Source organism: Hyaena hyaena, unplaced genomic scaffold (assembly GCF_003009895.1).
Source record: "Hyaena hyaena isolate Hyena2069 unplaced genomic scaffold, ASM300989v1 scaffold_339, whole genome shotgun sequence".
Taxonomy (NCBI): Eukaryota; Metazoa; Chordata; class Mammalia; order Carnivora; family Hyaenidae; genus Hyaena; species Hyaena hyaena.
Window position 1 is genome coordinate 233,041 of NW_024080971.1, and position 16,993 is coordinate 250,033.

General features: G+C 36.5%; 1 protein-coding gene across 1 annotated transcript in view; it reads right to left on the bottom strand.

Moving 5' to 3' along the window:
• Positions 1–16,993, bottom strand: part of CEP350 (centrosomal protein 350) — a 144,197-nt gene that overhangs the window by 86,082 nt on the left and 41,122 nt on the right. Inside the window, exons 9-14 of the mRNA XM_039249495.1 lie at positions 16,454–16,600; positions 14,350–15,008; positions 13,464–13,585; positions 8,356–9,416; positions 6,577–6,727; positions 5,030–5,193 (exon numbers count right to left, since the gene is read on the bottom strand). Coding sequence (XP_039105426.1) covers positions 5,030–5,193; positions 6,577–6,727; positions 8,356–9,416; positions 13,464–13,585; positions 14,350–15,008; positions 16,454–16,600 — 2,304 coding nt within the window. The remainder of the gene's footprint in view (positions 1–5,029; positions 5,194–6,576; positions 6,728–8,355; positions 9,417–13,463; positions 13,586–14,349; positions 15,009–16,453; positions 16,601–16,993) is intronic.

The window sequence follows — 16,993 nt, forward strand, 5'->3', positions numbered from 1 at the left end:
CTAAAAATCTATGAGGCTAAATAACTTACCAGAGGATACATGGTCAAAGAACAAAAATTGGACAGAAACACAGGCTTCATCTCATGACTTTTAAGTCCAGTGCATGTGATATGTGTATCAATAGCAACATGGAAAAATATTTGTTATATTAAAAAAAGCAGGGGGGAAAAAAAAGGCAGGGAAATAGGGCACCTGGATGGCTCATTCAGTTAAGTGTCCAACTTCAGCTCAGATCACAATCTCAGAGTTTGTGAGTTCGAGCCCTGAGGCAGGCCCTGTGCTGACAGCTTGGAGCCTGGAGCCTGCTTTGGATTCTATGTCTCCCTCTCTTTCTGCCCCTTCCCTGCTCACACTCTCTCTCGCTCTCAAAAATAAATAAACATTAAAAAAAAAAAAAAGGGAAAAAATGAGGGGCACCTGGGTGGTGCAGTTAGTTAAGTGTCTGACTTCACCACTGGTCATGATCTCAAGGTTCATGAGTTTGAGCCCTACATCAGGCCCTGTGTTGACAGCTCAGAGCCTGGAGCCTGCTTCAGATTCTGTGTCTCCCTCTCTATCTACCCCTACCCTGCTCGTGCTCTCTCTCTCTCTCTCTCAAAAATAAATATTTAAAATAAATAAATAAGGAAAAATGAAAACAATCATAGCATATGAAAAATATTAAGCCCAAAAAGCAATCAAAGAAATGCAAAACACCTAAATAAGATGCCATTTCTTCCTTATTAGGTTAGCAAATATTTGTAAGCCCTGAGTATTATTCAGTGCACACAGAAAAGGATACTCATACACTGTTTTCATGGGAGTGCAAACTGATACATCCTTTCTGGAGGACAATTTAAAAGATGCATAAAAATAATTTTTGTTTCCCTTTGACTCCAAAATTTCACCTCATTCATGGCAATTCATCCTAGGATGCTATGTAAAGATGTGTACCATGAATTAGATATGCTGACAACATTACCACACGGTGGGCGGGAGAGGCGTAAAAACACACAAATAATCTAAGGAATTAGCAGTCAGTCAGAATGGACTCTATAATCTAAAATCTATTTATGATCCCTAGGCTAAAAGCAAGCTGCTAATACTGGGTATCTCTAATTTTTCCAAAATAAAAATGAATTTCTTCACTCATTTAATATGTCTTTGAAAATCAGTACACAATTTAAAAATTACTTTTGACTTCAAACAACTAGAAATTGTAGACAATACAACAGTCTATGCAAGAAAGATCCAAACTCCAACCCATATACACAGAAAATATTTGTCCCTACTTTAAAAGACTGCCAAACGGGAGTATGTTTATACATTTTAAAGTTAAATTAAGATAAAATTATTTTCATATGATTATCACTTTAATCTACCAAGTACTTTCAACCACATTGAGAGATTTTTGTATGAACAGGCGGACACTCTTTTTCACCACTAGATGGAGCATATACAAAAAAAAATTACCCTGATTTTAGAACTTGGATATATAGGAGAAACTAAGTTTTAAATGATGCAGTATAAAGTACGTTACATAGGGCTGCTGTGTTTTTTTTTAAGGCATTGTAAGGGGGGATCAGGGAAACTGAAAGTCACGAAACACTACCTGTACTTCATCTAATTATACTTTAGTAATTTTTAAAAACCTGTATTGAATCATATTGCTTATACTCATATTCAATATATAATATTTTAAGTTGTACAATATATTATAGTAGAAAGTAAGCTGGATTTGGGAGTCAGAAGTCATTATCTAGGCTTTATCAACAACTTGTTAGTAATCTTAGGTGAGACACTAATAAAGCAGAGGTGCCTGCGTGGCTCAGTCAGTTCTCTAACTCTTGATTTTGGCTCTGGTCTTGATCTCAAGGTCATGAGACCGAGCCCTGTGTTGGACTCTGTGGCATCGGGTTCCATGGCAATGGGCTCTGTGGTGACAGGCTCCATGCTGGGCACAGAGCCTACTTGAGATTTTCTCTCTCCCTCTCCTTCTGTCCCTCTCCTGCACAAGTGTGCACATGCATGTCCTCTCTCTCTCAAAAAATAAAAATAAAAACAAAGCAAAAATATTGCCAAATAAAAGAACTGAGCAAGTTCAGCATATCACAAAATGTGTTCAGCTGAATTCAAATGACCTAACATGCTGATGGGAGAAATGACTGTGATAAAATAAATTTGGAAAATATTTCATACAGCTGCCTCATTCTCATCCTAAAATAAATAACGCAGTTAGCATATTAAATGTGTTGATAAGTCCTGTAGGAAAGAAGCTTATTTCACTCCAAAAGCATTTCCCAAATTTATGGAACTTTGGGGCTCTTTTATATCAGAACACTTATGAAACAGCCTATCCAAGTGCATCAGTATTTCACAAGAAAAGATAGACACTGGCAAGTGTTGGTAAAATGATGTCTAATGTTCCCACCAAAAACTTTCAGAACAATCTACAAGAGAGTTACGCTAGGCTAATGATTAAGAAATAATTTCTCTTGGGGCACCTGGGTGGCTCAGTTGGTTAAGCGGCCAATTTTGGCTCAGGTCATGATCTCAGTTCATGGGTTCAAGCCCCATGCTGGGCTCTGTGCTGACAGCTTGCTCAGAGCCTGGAGCCTGTTTCAGATTGTGTTCCCTCTCTCTTCTGACCCTCCCCTGCTCATGCTCTCTCTCAGAAATAAAGAAAACATTAAAAAAAAATTTTTTTTTAAAGAAATAATTTCTCCTAGCATTCTCATATTAGGAGTATAAACTTAGGCATTAAATTTCTGAAGGGTTATTAGGCAAAATGTATCCAAATTCCTTTTTTTTAAAAGTTTGTTTTATTTTGAGAGAGCGAGCACAAGCAGGGGAAGGGTAGAGAGAAGGAGAGACAGAATCCCAAGCAGGCTTTCCAATGTCAGAGCAAAAGCCCAACACGGGGCTCAAACTCACAAACTGTGAGATCATGACCTGAGCAGAGATCAAGAGTTGGACACTTAACCAACTGAGGCACCCAGGCCCCGCACAATGTATCCAAATTCTAATCATGACACACTCCTTGCCCCATTATCTCACTTCTAGCACATTACCTTAAAGGAAGAACTAGATTAATGCATAAAGATATGTTTAGAAGGATATTCAATGCAGCAGTGTTCATAATGGAAAAAAGAAAGAGACTAACCTAAATGTTCAGGGACAGAGAATTTGCTAAATAAATTACAATATATTTAAATAATAAAACATTAGATAGTCATTACAAAGGGTGATCCATATTTACTGACCGAAAAAGCTATATGTAAGCCACTGAGAGAACAAAACAGCATGTAAAACAACATGATTCCATCCATGTAACATTTCCTATTTACATATGCCTACACATTGTCTGGAAGGATTCTTACTAAAAATCTTAACATTTTACACTCATCAGAGTGACTACTACTTAAAAAAAACAAAACAAAAAAAAAGATTAAAGAAAACAAGTGTTGGCGTGGACAAGAGGCTGGATTATAGATGGAAACGTAAAACGCCCCTGCCACTACAGAAAACAGGATGGCAGAGCTCCTCAAAAAAGTTAAACTTGGATATACCATTTCATCTGCACCTGGCTATACACACAGGAACTAAAAGCAGGACTTAAACAGTTATTCATACACCAATGTTTATAGCAGCATTATTCACAAGAGCCAAAAGGAGGAAACAACCAGAATGTCCATCAAATGATGAATGGATAAACAAAATGTAGATGTACATACATCTGTACGTCTGTACATACATTGGAATGTTGCCCAGCCTTAAAAAGGAAGGACATTCTCACGCATATGACTGAAACTTGAAAACATTAGGCTACTAAGCCAACAGTAAAGACAAATACGGTCTGATGGCACGATGTGAAGTCCCTAGAACAGTCAAACTCCTAAACAGAAGTCTGAATAGTGGTTTGCGGGGACTGGAGAACGGGAGGAGTTATTGTTTAATGGGTACAGAGTTTCAATATGGGAAGCTGAAAAAGTTCCAGAGTTGGACAGAGGTGACAGCTGTATGACAATGTGAATGTGCTTAAAGGCACTGAAGTGTACCCTGAAAATGGTTAAAATGGTAAACTTTATGTTATGTACATTTTACCACAATTATTAAAATAAAAATAGTTTAACAAACATTAACACTGGTTATCTTCAAGTAGAGGAATTACAGGTGATTTTAATTTTTAGGTAGTTTTCCACTTTTTACTGATTTCTCCTCCACCTCTGTTCTTTGTTTTGTTTTGTTTTTAACTCAATATACAATTAGAAAAAACAATTTTGGAAGCAAAATAATCCTCTAGGGGCCTCCTGTCAGTTTAAAAAGGTTTTGCCTAATTATTGTATCTTCTCACCTTTAGGTTGACAAAGCAAATTATAGCCAAGAGTAGAACTGAAGAAACGGATAGGTGTTCGCCTCAATTATCCAAAAATATATCGAGTGCAAGACCAGCAACTGTGCAAAGTACTGACTGGGATGTACACATTATATGTTAATTTCACGTAAGGTTCCAAAATTACCATATGAAGCATCTATTGATATCATCTACTGAAATCATCTTTATTTTACAGACAAGGAAATTGTATTTTACAGACAAGGAGAATTATATTTAATTATCCTCAAAATGTACAGGATACACTATACAGTTTTTTTTAAAGCAGCTGCAAAACTAAATTATTTCATTTCTGTTTTTTAAATAAAGGTGTGTGTGTATGCATGGTTTTATGGGAATTTGGAAAAACAGGCACCAAAGATGTTAATAATAGTTATCTCTGACCAGAGGGATCAATGGGGGCTTATACTTCTTTTACAACTATTTATCTATAATGCTTAATTTTTTTATCATTGCAAATGTATTCTTTTTGTATTATACAAAGGATTTATAATGTTATATCAAAAGGCATTGTTGTAATGATAAAAAATATGAAAACTAATTATATTTTATCATAAAGAAATGCACCTAACTACTTATGGAATTAAATTATTTATAACTTCAGATCACTACCACAAAATGGTAAGACAAAAAGTCACCAAGTAGAATTCCACTTACATTCTTTTTTTCCTTTCTTCCCTTTAGAAGACGCAGATGAGCGAGAAGACGCAGCAGACTGGGCCCCTGACGAGCGCTGGGAGGTAATGTCCACAGAGGACAGATCATAGGCAGCCCTTCTGCTACAATGGTCCTCCTGAAGGCCCAAACTGCCAGCTCCGGTACTGCAAAAGAACAAGTGATAGTGGTTAAAGAATGAATAAAAAGCCTGAAGACACCTCTAAGGCTATAGATATTTTCAAATTTATTTAATCCCAAGGAGAATATAACAATAATCGAAGATGCCTTCCACTTTTCTGGTTTCTTACTACCATAAGCTTAGACTGTTCCCTATGGCTTAACTTATTACTGCGAAAAATGTAAGGGAGTTATCTACTGACGTGAAACCAGTAAAAATGGATAATTCAGACACTTAAAAAAATAAATATAGGGGTGCCTAGGTGGCTCAGTTGGTTGAGTGTCTGACCCTTCATTTTGGCTCAGGTCATGATCTCGCGGTTTGTGGGATCAAGCCCCGCACTGGGTTCCCTGCTGACAGTGTGGAGCCTACCTGGGATTCTCTCTCTCTCTCTCTCTCTTTGCCCTTCCTCACTCAGATGTGTGCTCTCTTTCTCTAAGTGAATAAACTTTAAAAAATTTTAATCTTTTCTTTAGAGTTCAAAATTTAAAACTATACTTTGCCCACTTTAATTTTAATAATATTTTTATTAGTCTAACTAGATATAACTAATTTTTGAAAGATCATCCAATAATTTTATAGGGATTACAATATCTAATTTGTGAAGAAAATTATACTAAATGTGAGTAATTACAGACTATTTTATATGGTAACAAAATTTAGGAAGGAAATTCTCACTTGGCAAAGTCTGATTCACTTACTATAGGGCTATGCACAAGTAACATTAACATAATGTTCTTTTTTATAAGAAAGTCCCCTCAGTTCTCTCAGTGCCTTGCACATTGTGTCTAATAAATATTAATATTATAATACTGTTATTTTTCAAAGGCTTGCAAAAGTTTAGATGGTATACGAATTAGGAAAAAAAATTACTGATTTACTTGGGATCATGGAGTCAAGGATCTACCTGGTCATCCTCAACTGATCACAGAAAACCATTTCTTAATCCTCTCACATTAGTATACCATGGGATAGTTTCCCGATGCCCTCCTCTACTAGGTGTTCACAGACTGACTTAACTTGAACTCTGCTTACTATGTGCCAGGCCCTGTTCTAAGTACTATGTGTTTCACTGAATATTCATAACATACTATAAAGCAGGAACAATTTATTTTCCCTATTTTACAGAGAAGGAAACTGAAGCAGGGAGGGTTAAGTAGTATGCCTGGAGACAAACAACTAATATGAGGAGAGCCAGGATTTAAACCCAGAAGGTCTGGATCCAGAGCCCATGCTCTTAATAAGCACTATGTTATGCAGCCTCTACATGTGTCTTTAAACAAACAAAACTAAGAGTCACACCACAGTTCTCATTTGTAAATTTTTCTCACTCTTTGCATTTTAGTCCATATTGTCAACATATTCTTACTTAGGTTCAAGAGCTGATTTTCTTTCTGTCAAAGTCCCACTCCCTGGAGAGGAGACAAAATCATCTTCATATGAAACACTGCTCAGAGGAGTCGTGACAGCATTTAAAGGCCGTGAAGCTGAGGTTCCTCTTTCCAACCTGTCTTCAAACCCTGTTGAAAGTAGTAGTTGAATTGTGCTTTAAAACAAAAATAAAACAACTACAAGCAAAGCATTCCACAAGACGGGGATTAACAACATGGATTTAGGGAACATTTTGGTGTGCTTTTATTAGTGCTTCTTTTCAATTTATCTTTATATCTAACAATACATCTTAAACACTTTATTAGTGAAATTTTCAAACATACAAGTTGAGAAAAATAGCATAATGAAACCAAGGACTCCATCACCCAGCTTCAACAATTACCAGTACATGACCAATCAAGTTTCAGTGGAACTTCCTATTCCCTTTATTTCTCACTCCCCTCCCCAGACTATTTTGAAGCAAATCCTAAATAAGAGATCATTTCAACTCTAAATATTTCAGTTTAACTCTAAGATCTTAATAAAAGTTTATAAAAGGATTTAAGAAAAAAATACAAATTTTCTTACAAAAAATGAGGATATTGTTTAAAAAGCATTTTGAGATGTGCCTACGTGGCTCAGTCAGTTGAGCATCTGACTTCAGCTCAGATCATGATCTCAGTTTGTGAGTTTGAGCCCCACGTTGGGCTCCGTGCAGACAGCTCAGAGCCTGAAGCCTGCTTTAGATTCTGTGTCTCCCTCTCTCTCTGTCCCTCCCCCACTCACACTCTGACACACACTCTTCTCTCTCAATAAATAAATACACAAACTTAAAAAAATAAGGTAAAAATAAAAAGCATTTTGCTTTCATCAAAAAAAAATTTTTAAGTACCACCTCTAGAAATAAGTGTTAAACACAAGAGATCAGTGGTACATTAAGAGGCCTGCACAAGATCATAACAAAGTAGCTAAATACAAATTCTAGGAAAATGCACTGTGATACCCAGTTAAGCATAAAATGAGCAGACGAAATCAATTCATTTATCAAATAAGGTGCTCACTGTGTAGAAAGGAAATAAAAAACCTACAGATATCAACAGCTGACTAAAGGCTCAGTCTCATTCTCTGACCTGGAAATTCTAAGGTTATCTAAGCATAAAGTGGGTAGTATCCACCTACAGTAGAAGAACAGAGAAAGGGACTTGAAGGAATTAAGTCTATCGGGGAGAAGAAACAAACTTTAGAAGTTAATTGTTTCATGACCCCAATATATAGCTACATTACTGTTCGAAGTGTGAATATTTTTAAAATTGGTTTTGAACAGCAGTAATAGCTTCCATATTAGAAATGTTACTACAGTTGCCCCTCAGTTCTTGACCACTGTATTCCCAATGACTCACCAATCACTGTATTAAGAAATAGTTATTTTCTATATAAATACGAAACTATAGTCACAGAAAACCTAGAGTATACTTGATACATACCTATCCTCTATACCACCAATGAATTCCTCTGAAGTAGACCAAAATCTCTATAACTACCAATCAACTATGGTTCATGACAATAACTAAAAAAATGACATTTTAAAGATTAAATTGCAATACTCTAGTGGAAGCTTGCAGATAATTTAGATTAATTTAGACTAATTTAGACAATCAGTCTCCATTATTCTCATGAGTAATGAAAATTTGTATTAAGTATTATCTTGTACAGAATTATTACATGATTTATCTTAAGATAACATACAAATAGCACAAGGCTTACTTATTTTTCTCACCTTTTCCATACAACTGATAGGATTTTGTAAAAATAATAATGACACTATGTGGACTTCCCTTTGCCAATTCTTCCCATGGTCCTTTGTTTTGTGTACCACCTATGTGCCCAAAAAGTGGCAAGAATTTTTCAGCTTCCTTCTGAAATTCTTTGATGGGTTCATAACCATTTCTTTCACCAGCACAAAATTCCTTTTCCTTTAAGATTTCTGCTACCTTCAGTGGGGGCTGTTCATCATGGCCTCCCTCTTCTTCAGAGAGACTCCCCTCACTAAGAAGAGGCCCTTCACTGACTGAATCTGTGCTGGAACCAAGAGACAATTTTGCTCTGTCTTGAGAACAAGCTTGCATATCAGAGTTAGAAGAGTCAGCCTGCCTCGTACACAACTGTGCCAGCAGCCCTTCTGGTTTGGGACCAGGGGATGGCATTCTGAACCTTGATATGGCACTGTGAGGTCTTATCATCTCGGGAAGCTTTTTAAATTCACTAAGGTTGCCTACACCAGGAAGGTCGTCATCAAAAGTTGCATGAGATACACAGGTTCCAATCATCTTTTGAATTCGGGCAGAGAAAACATCTTCAGTATCTTCTTTCATAGGTGGACTTATAGCCTTTGTCCAAGATCCATCTGCTTGGGGTGTTTGCTGTACATCATACTCAGTGCTCCACACTGACCCATAGTTAATGTTAGCCCCAGCTAATTTCTTGGCTTCACTTTCAATCCTGCTGGACAAAGAAGCAGCTGTTGCTTTCAAGGCTTCAATACGATCCAGTTTACTCTTATATTGGCTGGCACTAGGTTTTAACAAGGCATCTGGATGAGCAGCTGGTGAGGTCAGATATGGTTGAGGTGTAAAAGTTAATGGCCCTGAGGCCATATGATGATTCTTCCTGGGTGGTAAAATAGATTCAAAATCCTTATTCAAAATTCCTACATGCTCTAGACTCAAGAGCTGGGAGAGTAAATTTCCAGCTGATCCAGCAAGAGGCTGTGGTTGAGAACTGTGGACTCGTGGGCTCAATCTGTCAGGCTGCATCCAAGTAGGTTCCATCAAGTCCTTTCTGGAAATGAAAGTCACAGATGTTAGTTAAGATGGTAACTCATGACTAAGCCGCCAGTTTTTTTAACTTCTTTTTTTTTCTCATAAGAGTAATGCACACTCACCACCCAAAAAAAAGGACAAAGAGGATAAAAAAAGACATCACTCATAGCTAAACAACAGAAACAGGCATATTAATATTCCATTTAGAATTAGATCTTTTCCAAACATTTTTCTATGTGTGTGTTGTGTTCTGGCATTGTTATTTCATAAAAATGAAATGTCATCACGAAAACTGCTTTCTTCAACTAAGACATATTTTTTAAACCATTAATTAAAAAGAAGAATTTGTAACCTTTAAAACTCTGTGAACAGAATTCTTTACAACACTGGCTCTACCCCTTCATTTAAAAATGTTATATAAAAGAAAATGAGGTGCCTGGGTGGCTCAGTCAGTTAAGCTTCCGACTTCGGCTCAGGTCATGATCTCACAGTTCGTGGGTTCGAGCCCCGCATCAGGCTCTGTGCTGAATGTTTGCTCAGAGCCTGGAGCCTGCTTCGGATTCTGTGTCTCCTTTTCTTTCTGCCCCTCCTCGGTTCACACTCTGTCTCACTCTGTCTCTCAAAAATAAATAAATGTTAAAAAAAATTTTTTTCTTAAATGTTATATAAAAGAGAAGTGCTTAAGTTTGCTGAATACTAACATAAGCATGATAGTCATTATCCTAATCAGCAAATATTTAATAAATGTTTATGTTTAACATTGTACATACTGAAAAAATAAGGAGATTATTGCAATCTCATTTTTTTAAAGACTTTATTTTTAATCAATCTCTACATCTGACATAGGACTAGAACTCATGACCCCAAGATCAAGAGTCACACACTCCACCGACTGAGCCAGCCAAGCACCCCTACAATTTCATCCTAAAAAAAAAAAAAAATTAATGAACATCAAATGAGTACCAATGCAAAACTATGAATAACAATTATGAATATACAATACAGAGCAGATTGTCCATAAAATACAGAAACCGAACAAAGATGTCCTAGGTGACATTATATAATCCACCTACATTTCCAGACCATGGACACTTTGTATATTAAGCAATATTATAAAAAAAATTAAAGGTCAATGTGAACTACTAGGAAGATGCTTATAAAAAAGAACTTCAAGTTTTGTCCTTGGTCTTGTCCATTATTTTTAGATGATGACATATAGATATGCTTATAAAATTCACAGATGATAGAAAGCCAGGAAGCATGGCTAACCCAACAAATTATCAAATTATGATTCAAAGTTATCTGGACAGGCTGCATCTTTGACCAAACTAGTATGGAGAAATGTGAAGCCTTACCAAGTAAATACAAAGGAATCATCTGGAGGAAGGAAACCAGAGTGAAAAGCCTGGAAAGCATGCCATGCAAGGTTTGGTTAGAGGTTGTATAATAGCCAACTTTTATGTTGAAGGGCTGCTACAAAAATGGAATGAAGGAAGACTCATGCCATAAAATATAAAGTGTGAGGTTATTAGGTCTCAAACTAAGTTGGTAGTGATGGGAATACAAAGGAGGTTATAGGGGCACCTGGGAGGCTCAGTCAGTTAAGCATCTGACGCTTGACTTCAGCTCAGGTTATGATATCACGGTTCATGAGTTTGAGCCCCACAGTGGGCTCTGTACTGATAGGGAGAAGCCTGCTTGGGATTCTCACTCTCTCTCTCATTCTCTCTCTCAATATAAATAAACTTTAAAAACAAATGACCAAAGAGGAAGTTATAAATATAAAAGATATTGCTGAGTAAATCCAAGATCTTTAAATTCAAGTATTTAAAAATAAATAAATAAATAAATAAATAAATAAATAAATAAATTCAAGTATTTCAGCACCAATTATATGCCGGGCACTACGTTGATGGTAGAGGAAGAGGGGAGACAAAAATGGAAAGGCTTAATCCAATTAAGACTAAATCTTACTCTCGTTTCTCAAGATCTAGCATGGATGAGAGACTAATAAATAGCTAAAATACAATGTCGTAAGTACTAACATAAAGATATATAAAGTTCAATAGAGTGTGGAGAGAAAACAATAAACTCTGCTAGCCAAGGGAAGTGACTTTTGAGCTAGATCTTCAAGGTGTTCAAGGTCAGATACGTAATTTGGAGTTTTCCACGCAGCTAATGAAGAATATGGGGCATAAAGGGCACAGAAAAGTAATGCCATGCTTCCAAGCATAAAGTAACTGAGATACGAAAAGACTACTAACAGAAATGGTGAACCTAAGAAATGGGCAGAGGGTGAGTGGAGGCAAAAGATTACATATCACAAGTTGAAGAAATCTGATATTAAAAAAAGGAAAGGGGCACCTGGGTGGCTCAGTTGGTTAGGCATCCAACTCCTGATTACAGCTCAAGTCACAATCTCACAGTTTGTGGGAATGAGCCCCACATCAGGCTCTGCACTCACAGTGCAGCCTCTCGTTTCTCTCTGCCCCTCCCCTGCTGGTGCACTCTCACTCTCTCTCAAAATAAATAAACTTTAAAAAAAAAAAAGGAAAGGACCATGCTCACACTAACTATAATCGATCTGTTTACGTCTGATTCGTTTTTAATGCTGACTAACTTGTTTAGAGTTGGAAGGAAATTCAGGACAGATAAAACAGAAGACATGAAGCCAGCAAAGTTTGTCTGACAATAATAATGGGACTGAGATAAACTGAAGAGTAAACATACTGAAGGTATTCAAATTCAAAAAAAAAAACAACTTTAAAGTTTATTTATGCTTCAGATTTGACAGGTATTTACAACTTTAAATAAATCATATGAAACTTATTGGGAGGCGGTGTGTCGAGTGGTTAAAAGCACAGGTTTTTGGAATCAGACGCCTTAAGTTCAAATCCCTCTCTACCACTAATGTTCTGATCTTTGAGAAAATTAATTAAATTCTAGGCCTCAATGACCTTCTCTGTAAAATGGGTATAACATTAATGCCTAATTCAAGGAATTACAAGAATAAATAAAATAATATATGCAAAGTACTTAGATTAGTGTCTGGAAACTAACAAGTACACAATAAATGTTAGCTATTCTTATCAGTATTTTTACTCTTTGGCAGGGCAATGGAGTGAAAGGACCATGTATATTAACCCAAAATTGGGATGTGATTTGATCTTTATTTGCGCATTCTCAAAGAAGAGTTTCAAAATGTTTCTCTCCTCGGGGCGCCTGGGTGGCTTAGTCGGTTAAGCGTCCGACTTTCGCTTGGGTCATGATCTCGCGGTTCATGGGTTCGAGCCCCGCGTCAGGCTCTGTGCTGACAGCCAGCTCAGAGCCTGGAGCCTGTTTCAGTCTGTGACTCCCTCTCTCTCTGACCCTCCCCCTGCTCACGCTGTCTCTCTCTCTCCTAGAAATAAATAAAACATTTAAAAAAAAAAAAAAAATGTTTCTCTCCTCAAAACGGTTATTTTAAAGTGTTTAAAACCATATAATCTCAAAATCCCCTCAAATTCCTTGCATAGGGTTTGTTTTTTACTTCACTGCAAACAATATATTACAGGAAGAAAAAAAAAAATTTAAGCCAACAAGGTATAAAAGTCCTTGATCAGCAATCCAGCTCTTATTCCTAGCCCTTCTTCATGTGTTCAGATGCATATCCAAATACAGCTTTTGAAAGGTATGATGGATAAAATGGAATGAGTCATATGAAGAAATTTTGAATAGTAGTAGATACAGACGTGCCTTTTGAAAATTATTCACCACAAATAACTTTAAAATATTAATTTCACTGCGGTTCATTCATCCAACGAAGTTTTACTGAGTGTTTAGTTGAGAGAAAGCAATAGTGCTTCCAACTGCAGGGTCCCTGGGGGTAAGGGACAGGTAAAAGTGGGACCAAACAGCGTGTGCAGCAGGTACACCATGCTGAAGTATCCACCAGAAGATATTAACCAATTTCTTAATAAAGTTCTTGCCCACATACAAGGTCAGTCAACAGAATGCACTGGGCATAGACTAGCATACTAAAGTTCATGGAAAGAATCTTAATCATATTTCATTCTCCCCATTTTACCTTGCAAGAGGCTGTGGAGGTTCTGACAGAGACAGGTCACTGCTGGAAGATGCACTTAGGGGACGTTCCTGGACTTTGTTTTCTTTGTCAGATTCTCCAGAAGGTTGATACCCTGGTCTAGTCTAGGAGAAAAGGACACTAAATTTAACTGACTCGCATCACAAAGATATGTTCAGGGAGTACATAAGACAAATATTAAATCACTTCAACTTTACAAAGATCATAAAATGTGAGGGCTTTTTTCTCTTAAAACAAAACCAAATTTAGTTTGTCTGAAAAAGCAGCCATTACAATTAACAGCAAAATTACATCGGAAAACCAAGGAGGGCACCTAATACTATAAAATTTAAAGGAAACATTACTCTTTCTAAAGCTCAGTTTTTCACCTAGAAATACTAGTAGTACTTACCTTCTCAGAGTTGTGAGGATTTACTGAAGCTTTAGCCTATAAAGCCTTTAACAGTCTGTGGTAGGTACATGGCATGTACTGAATGTTATTCTTAAAACAACAGCAATAATCATAATATTATTACAAACTATAGGATATTCTCTAGTTACAGCACAGATCACAAAACTAGGCTTTTATGAACATCATCTAGCTTTATGCTCAGTAACATAAGGAAAACTAGGCAAGGATAGAACTAATAAAGATGAGATGAACTGAGATCAGTTACACTCACTCTAGGAAATGCTAAACGTAGCACTTCTTTCCAATCATTATTTATCAAATTACTCTTCACATAAAATAAATGTCATGAAAAGATCATCACTATAACAAATACTGTCTGAGCATCTGTCTGAATATTAGAACTGGTGGCAACAAAATGGTGAACAAGCCTTTTCTAATCATGCATACTTCCCTTTGTATTTCTGACACTACTATTACCTGTGTTTCCTGCGTAGCATGTTGATGAGGCGGCTCTTCAAGCAAAGTCTTTTCTAGTAGCAATTTGGAGTAAGTTTCCTGCAGTCGCCTAGTTACTGACGGCTCAGAAGGAGGCACATTTTTTACTTTAGTAAAGGCTTCTTTCTGTTTCCGATAGAGCTCCTGTAATCGTTTGTTCTTCTGCTCGGTGGCCTCCTTCTGAGCCTTCTTCTCTTCATTTTGCTTCCTCTTCCTTTCCTCCTGCTGTCTAACAATGTACTGTCGTACCTCATCTGTGTCATAGTGGCGTTTTTTGGAAATAACGGGGGGGTCTTCATTGGCTGTTATTTTGTCAGGTTTTCTTTTAACTGGGCTGTGACTCCTAGGAGCTTGTACTGGTGCTGAGGACTTCTGATTCAGTAACTCTCCTGTTTCTTGCCTTGCAGCTTGAACTGTAGAATCCAACTGTAGGTCATCAAGAATTCCACGAATTTCAAGAGGTAAAAAGTCCTTATTTAAGGCAGTATTTTCCTCCTGTTTATTATCTGGAAGAGATGGAGCTAATTTCTTTGTATTAGTCTCAGACCGAGTTCTACTTCTCGAACGTTCTGAGTTTCGTGGAAGATGTCTATGCGAAACATCCAATCTAGGATCAGATTCTGCTCTTCCAATATGACTCCCTGCAAAATATGAACTGTTAGCAATGTATTAAAATCCTAAATTCATTCCTAAGATTTACTGCAGTAAGGAGAAAATTCGGGAATGTTACTTTATTTTAAACTCAAATTCAAATATCTTATAAAGTCGTTTAAAGAATTTTACAGAAGAAAAGAAAAACAGCTTTTTAGAAGAAAATAATTTCAATCTTCTAAAAAACTAGACTTCTGGGGTTCCTGGGTGGCTCAGTCAGTCAAGCGTCCAACTCTTGATTTCAGCTTACGTCTTGATTTTAGCTCATGTCATGATCTCAGCGTTCGTAAATTCAAGCCCCGCATCAGGCTCTGCACTGATAGTGCAGATTCTCTTCCTCTCTCTGCCTCTCCTCTGCTTATTCTCTCAAAAATAAATAAACTTTAAAAAAAACAACAATTATATTTCCTTGACATTTAAACAATGCATTGTTAATTTTTTTGAAATAAAGACAGATCTTATTGTTGATGTGAATATTTAAGTATTAATATTAATAGAGAATTACTATTTCTCTCCCATGTGCATATTTAATATTACTATCTCACCATGCCCCAAAACTAACAGTGTTTAGCTGCCACAACTCTCCAATGAATAACAGAAAAAAAAAATATGTAGGAAAACAATCACTTTTAAATCTAAATGTTTACTGACATGGCTTGATTTTAAACCAAGAAGGCTTATGAGTTTACTTATAAGCTAGTGAAAGTAATGAGGAGTAAATGCAAAGTATATATTGATTTCTGTCTCAAATTATAGTTGTCATTGCATTTCTACTGAATCCATTCCAGAAGCTCAAATTAATTAAAGCAAATTTTGTTCCTGAAAAAGTAAAGCTGGCCTGCAGTGAACTTATATTTCATTTCCCAAAATTAGTGTTCAAGAAACAAGTAACTAGTTATTTCGAAGAGCATTTAAAATATTTCAGAAAGAGAAAAGTAATGGACATGAGGGTCAAACCAAAGAGTTCTGGATCCTAGATCACATTTTGCCACCCACTGAATATACACCCTGAGAAAAATCACTTTTCTCCCAGGGCCTATCTCCTAATCTGTCACATAAACAAAGCCAGTAGTGTGAATGTCTGCCTATGTTTGTGTACGTAGGGATAAGAAAATCGGACTTAGTCTCTTATGGTCCCTAAAAGTCTAATAAAATCTAATTAAATGATGCTTTTCTATGCAGCTGGCAGCTAAATGTAATTAATATAACAAATACGATCCTTAATAAAAGTCATCATAACATCTATATATGGAATTATCCACAGACAAGCCCAATAGAACAGTTCTTTTTTGAGCTACATTCACAATTATAAACCAAATGCTGAAAGCATTCTCAAGAGTACTTTCACCCTCTCTACATACTTATACAACTAATTTTTAATTGCTTTTCTCAACAATTTTAATTACTGAAACAATTTAATAATTTAATTCCTCACCAGACTTAGTAGTTCTTTCTCTTCCACTTCTGTCACTTGATGCTGTTCTTCGCTCTTTTTGCTCCATTCTGGGTGCAGGCCCCAGAATCTTCTTTACTAATTTTTGTCCATCTCGCCAAGAGGATGTACTTATCAGACGACTGCTACCTAAAAGATACACACATACACATATTGGGTTGAATTTAAAACTTCCAAGTATATCTACTCAACCATACGGGCTTCATAATTAATCTTATGATGATCTTATACCAAAATCAAAGGGTTTACAATCTAATTTTTAGTCCTATGTCCCCAATATTAATTAGCAGTCTTTAAATCTTGATTTATCCACACAGCTCAAATAAGTATAAAATGCTTTGGAAGTACCAAAAATATTAATGATTCTTTTTTTTTTTAATGTTTATTTTTGAGAGAGAAAGAGACAGAATGTGAGCAGGGGAGGGGCAGAGAAAGAGGGAGACACAGAATCCAAAGCAGGCTCCAGGCTGTGAGCTGTCAGCACAGAGCCCGACACGGGGCTCGAACCTACAAACCGTGAGA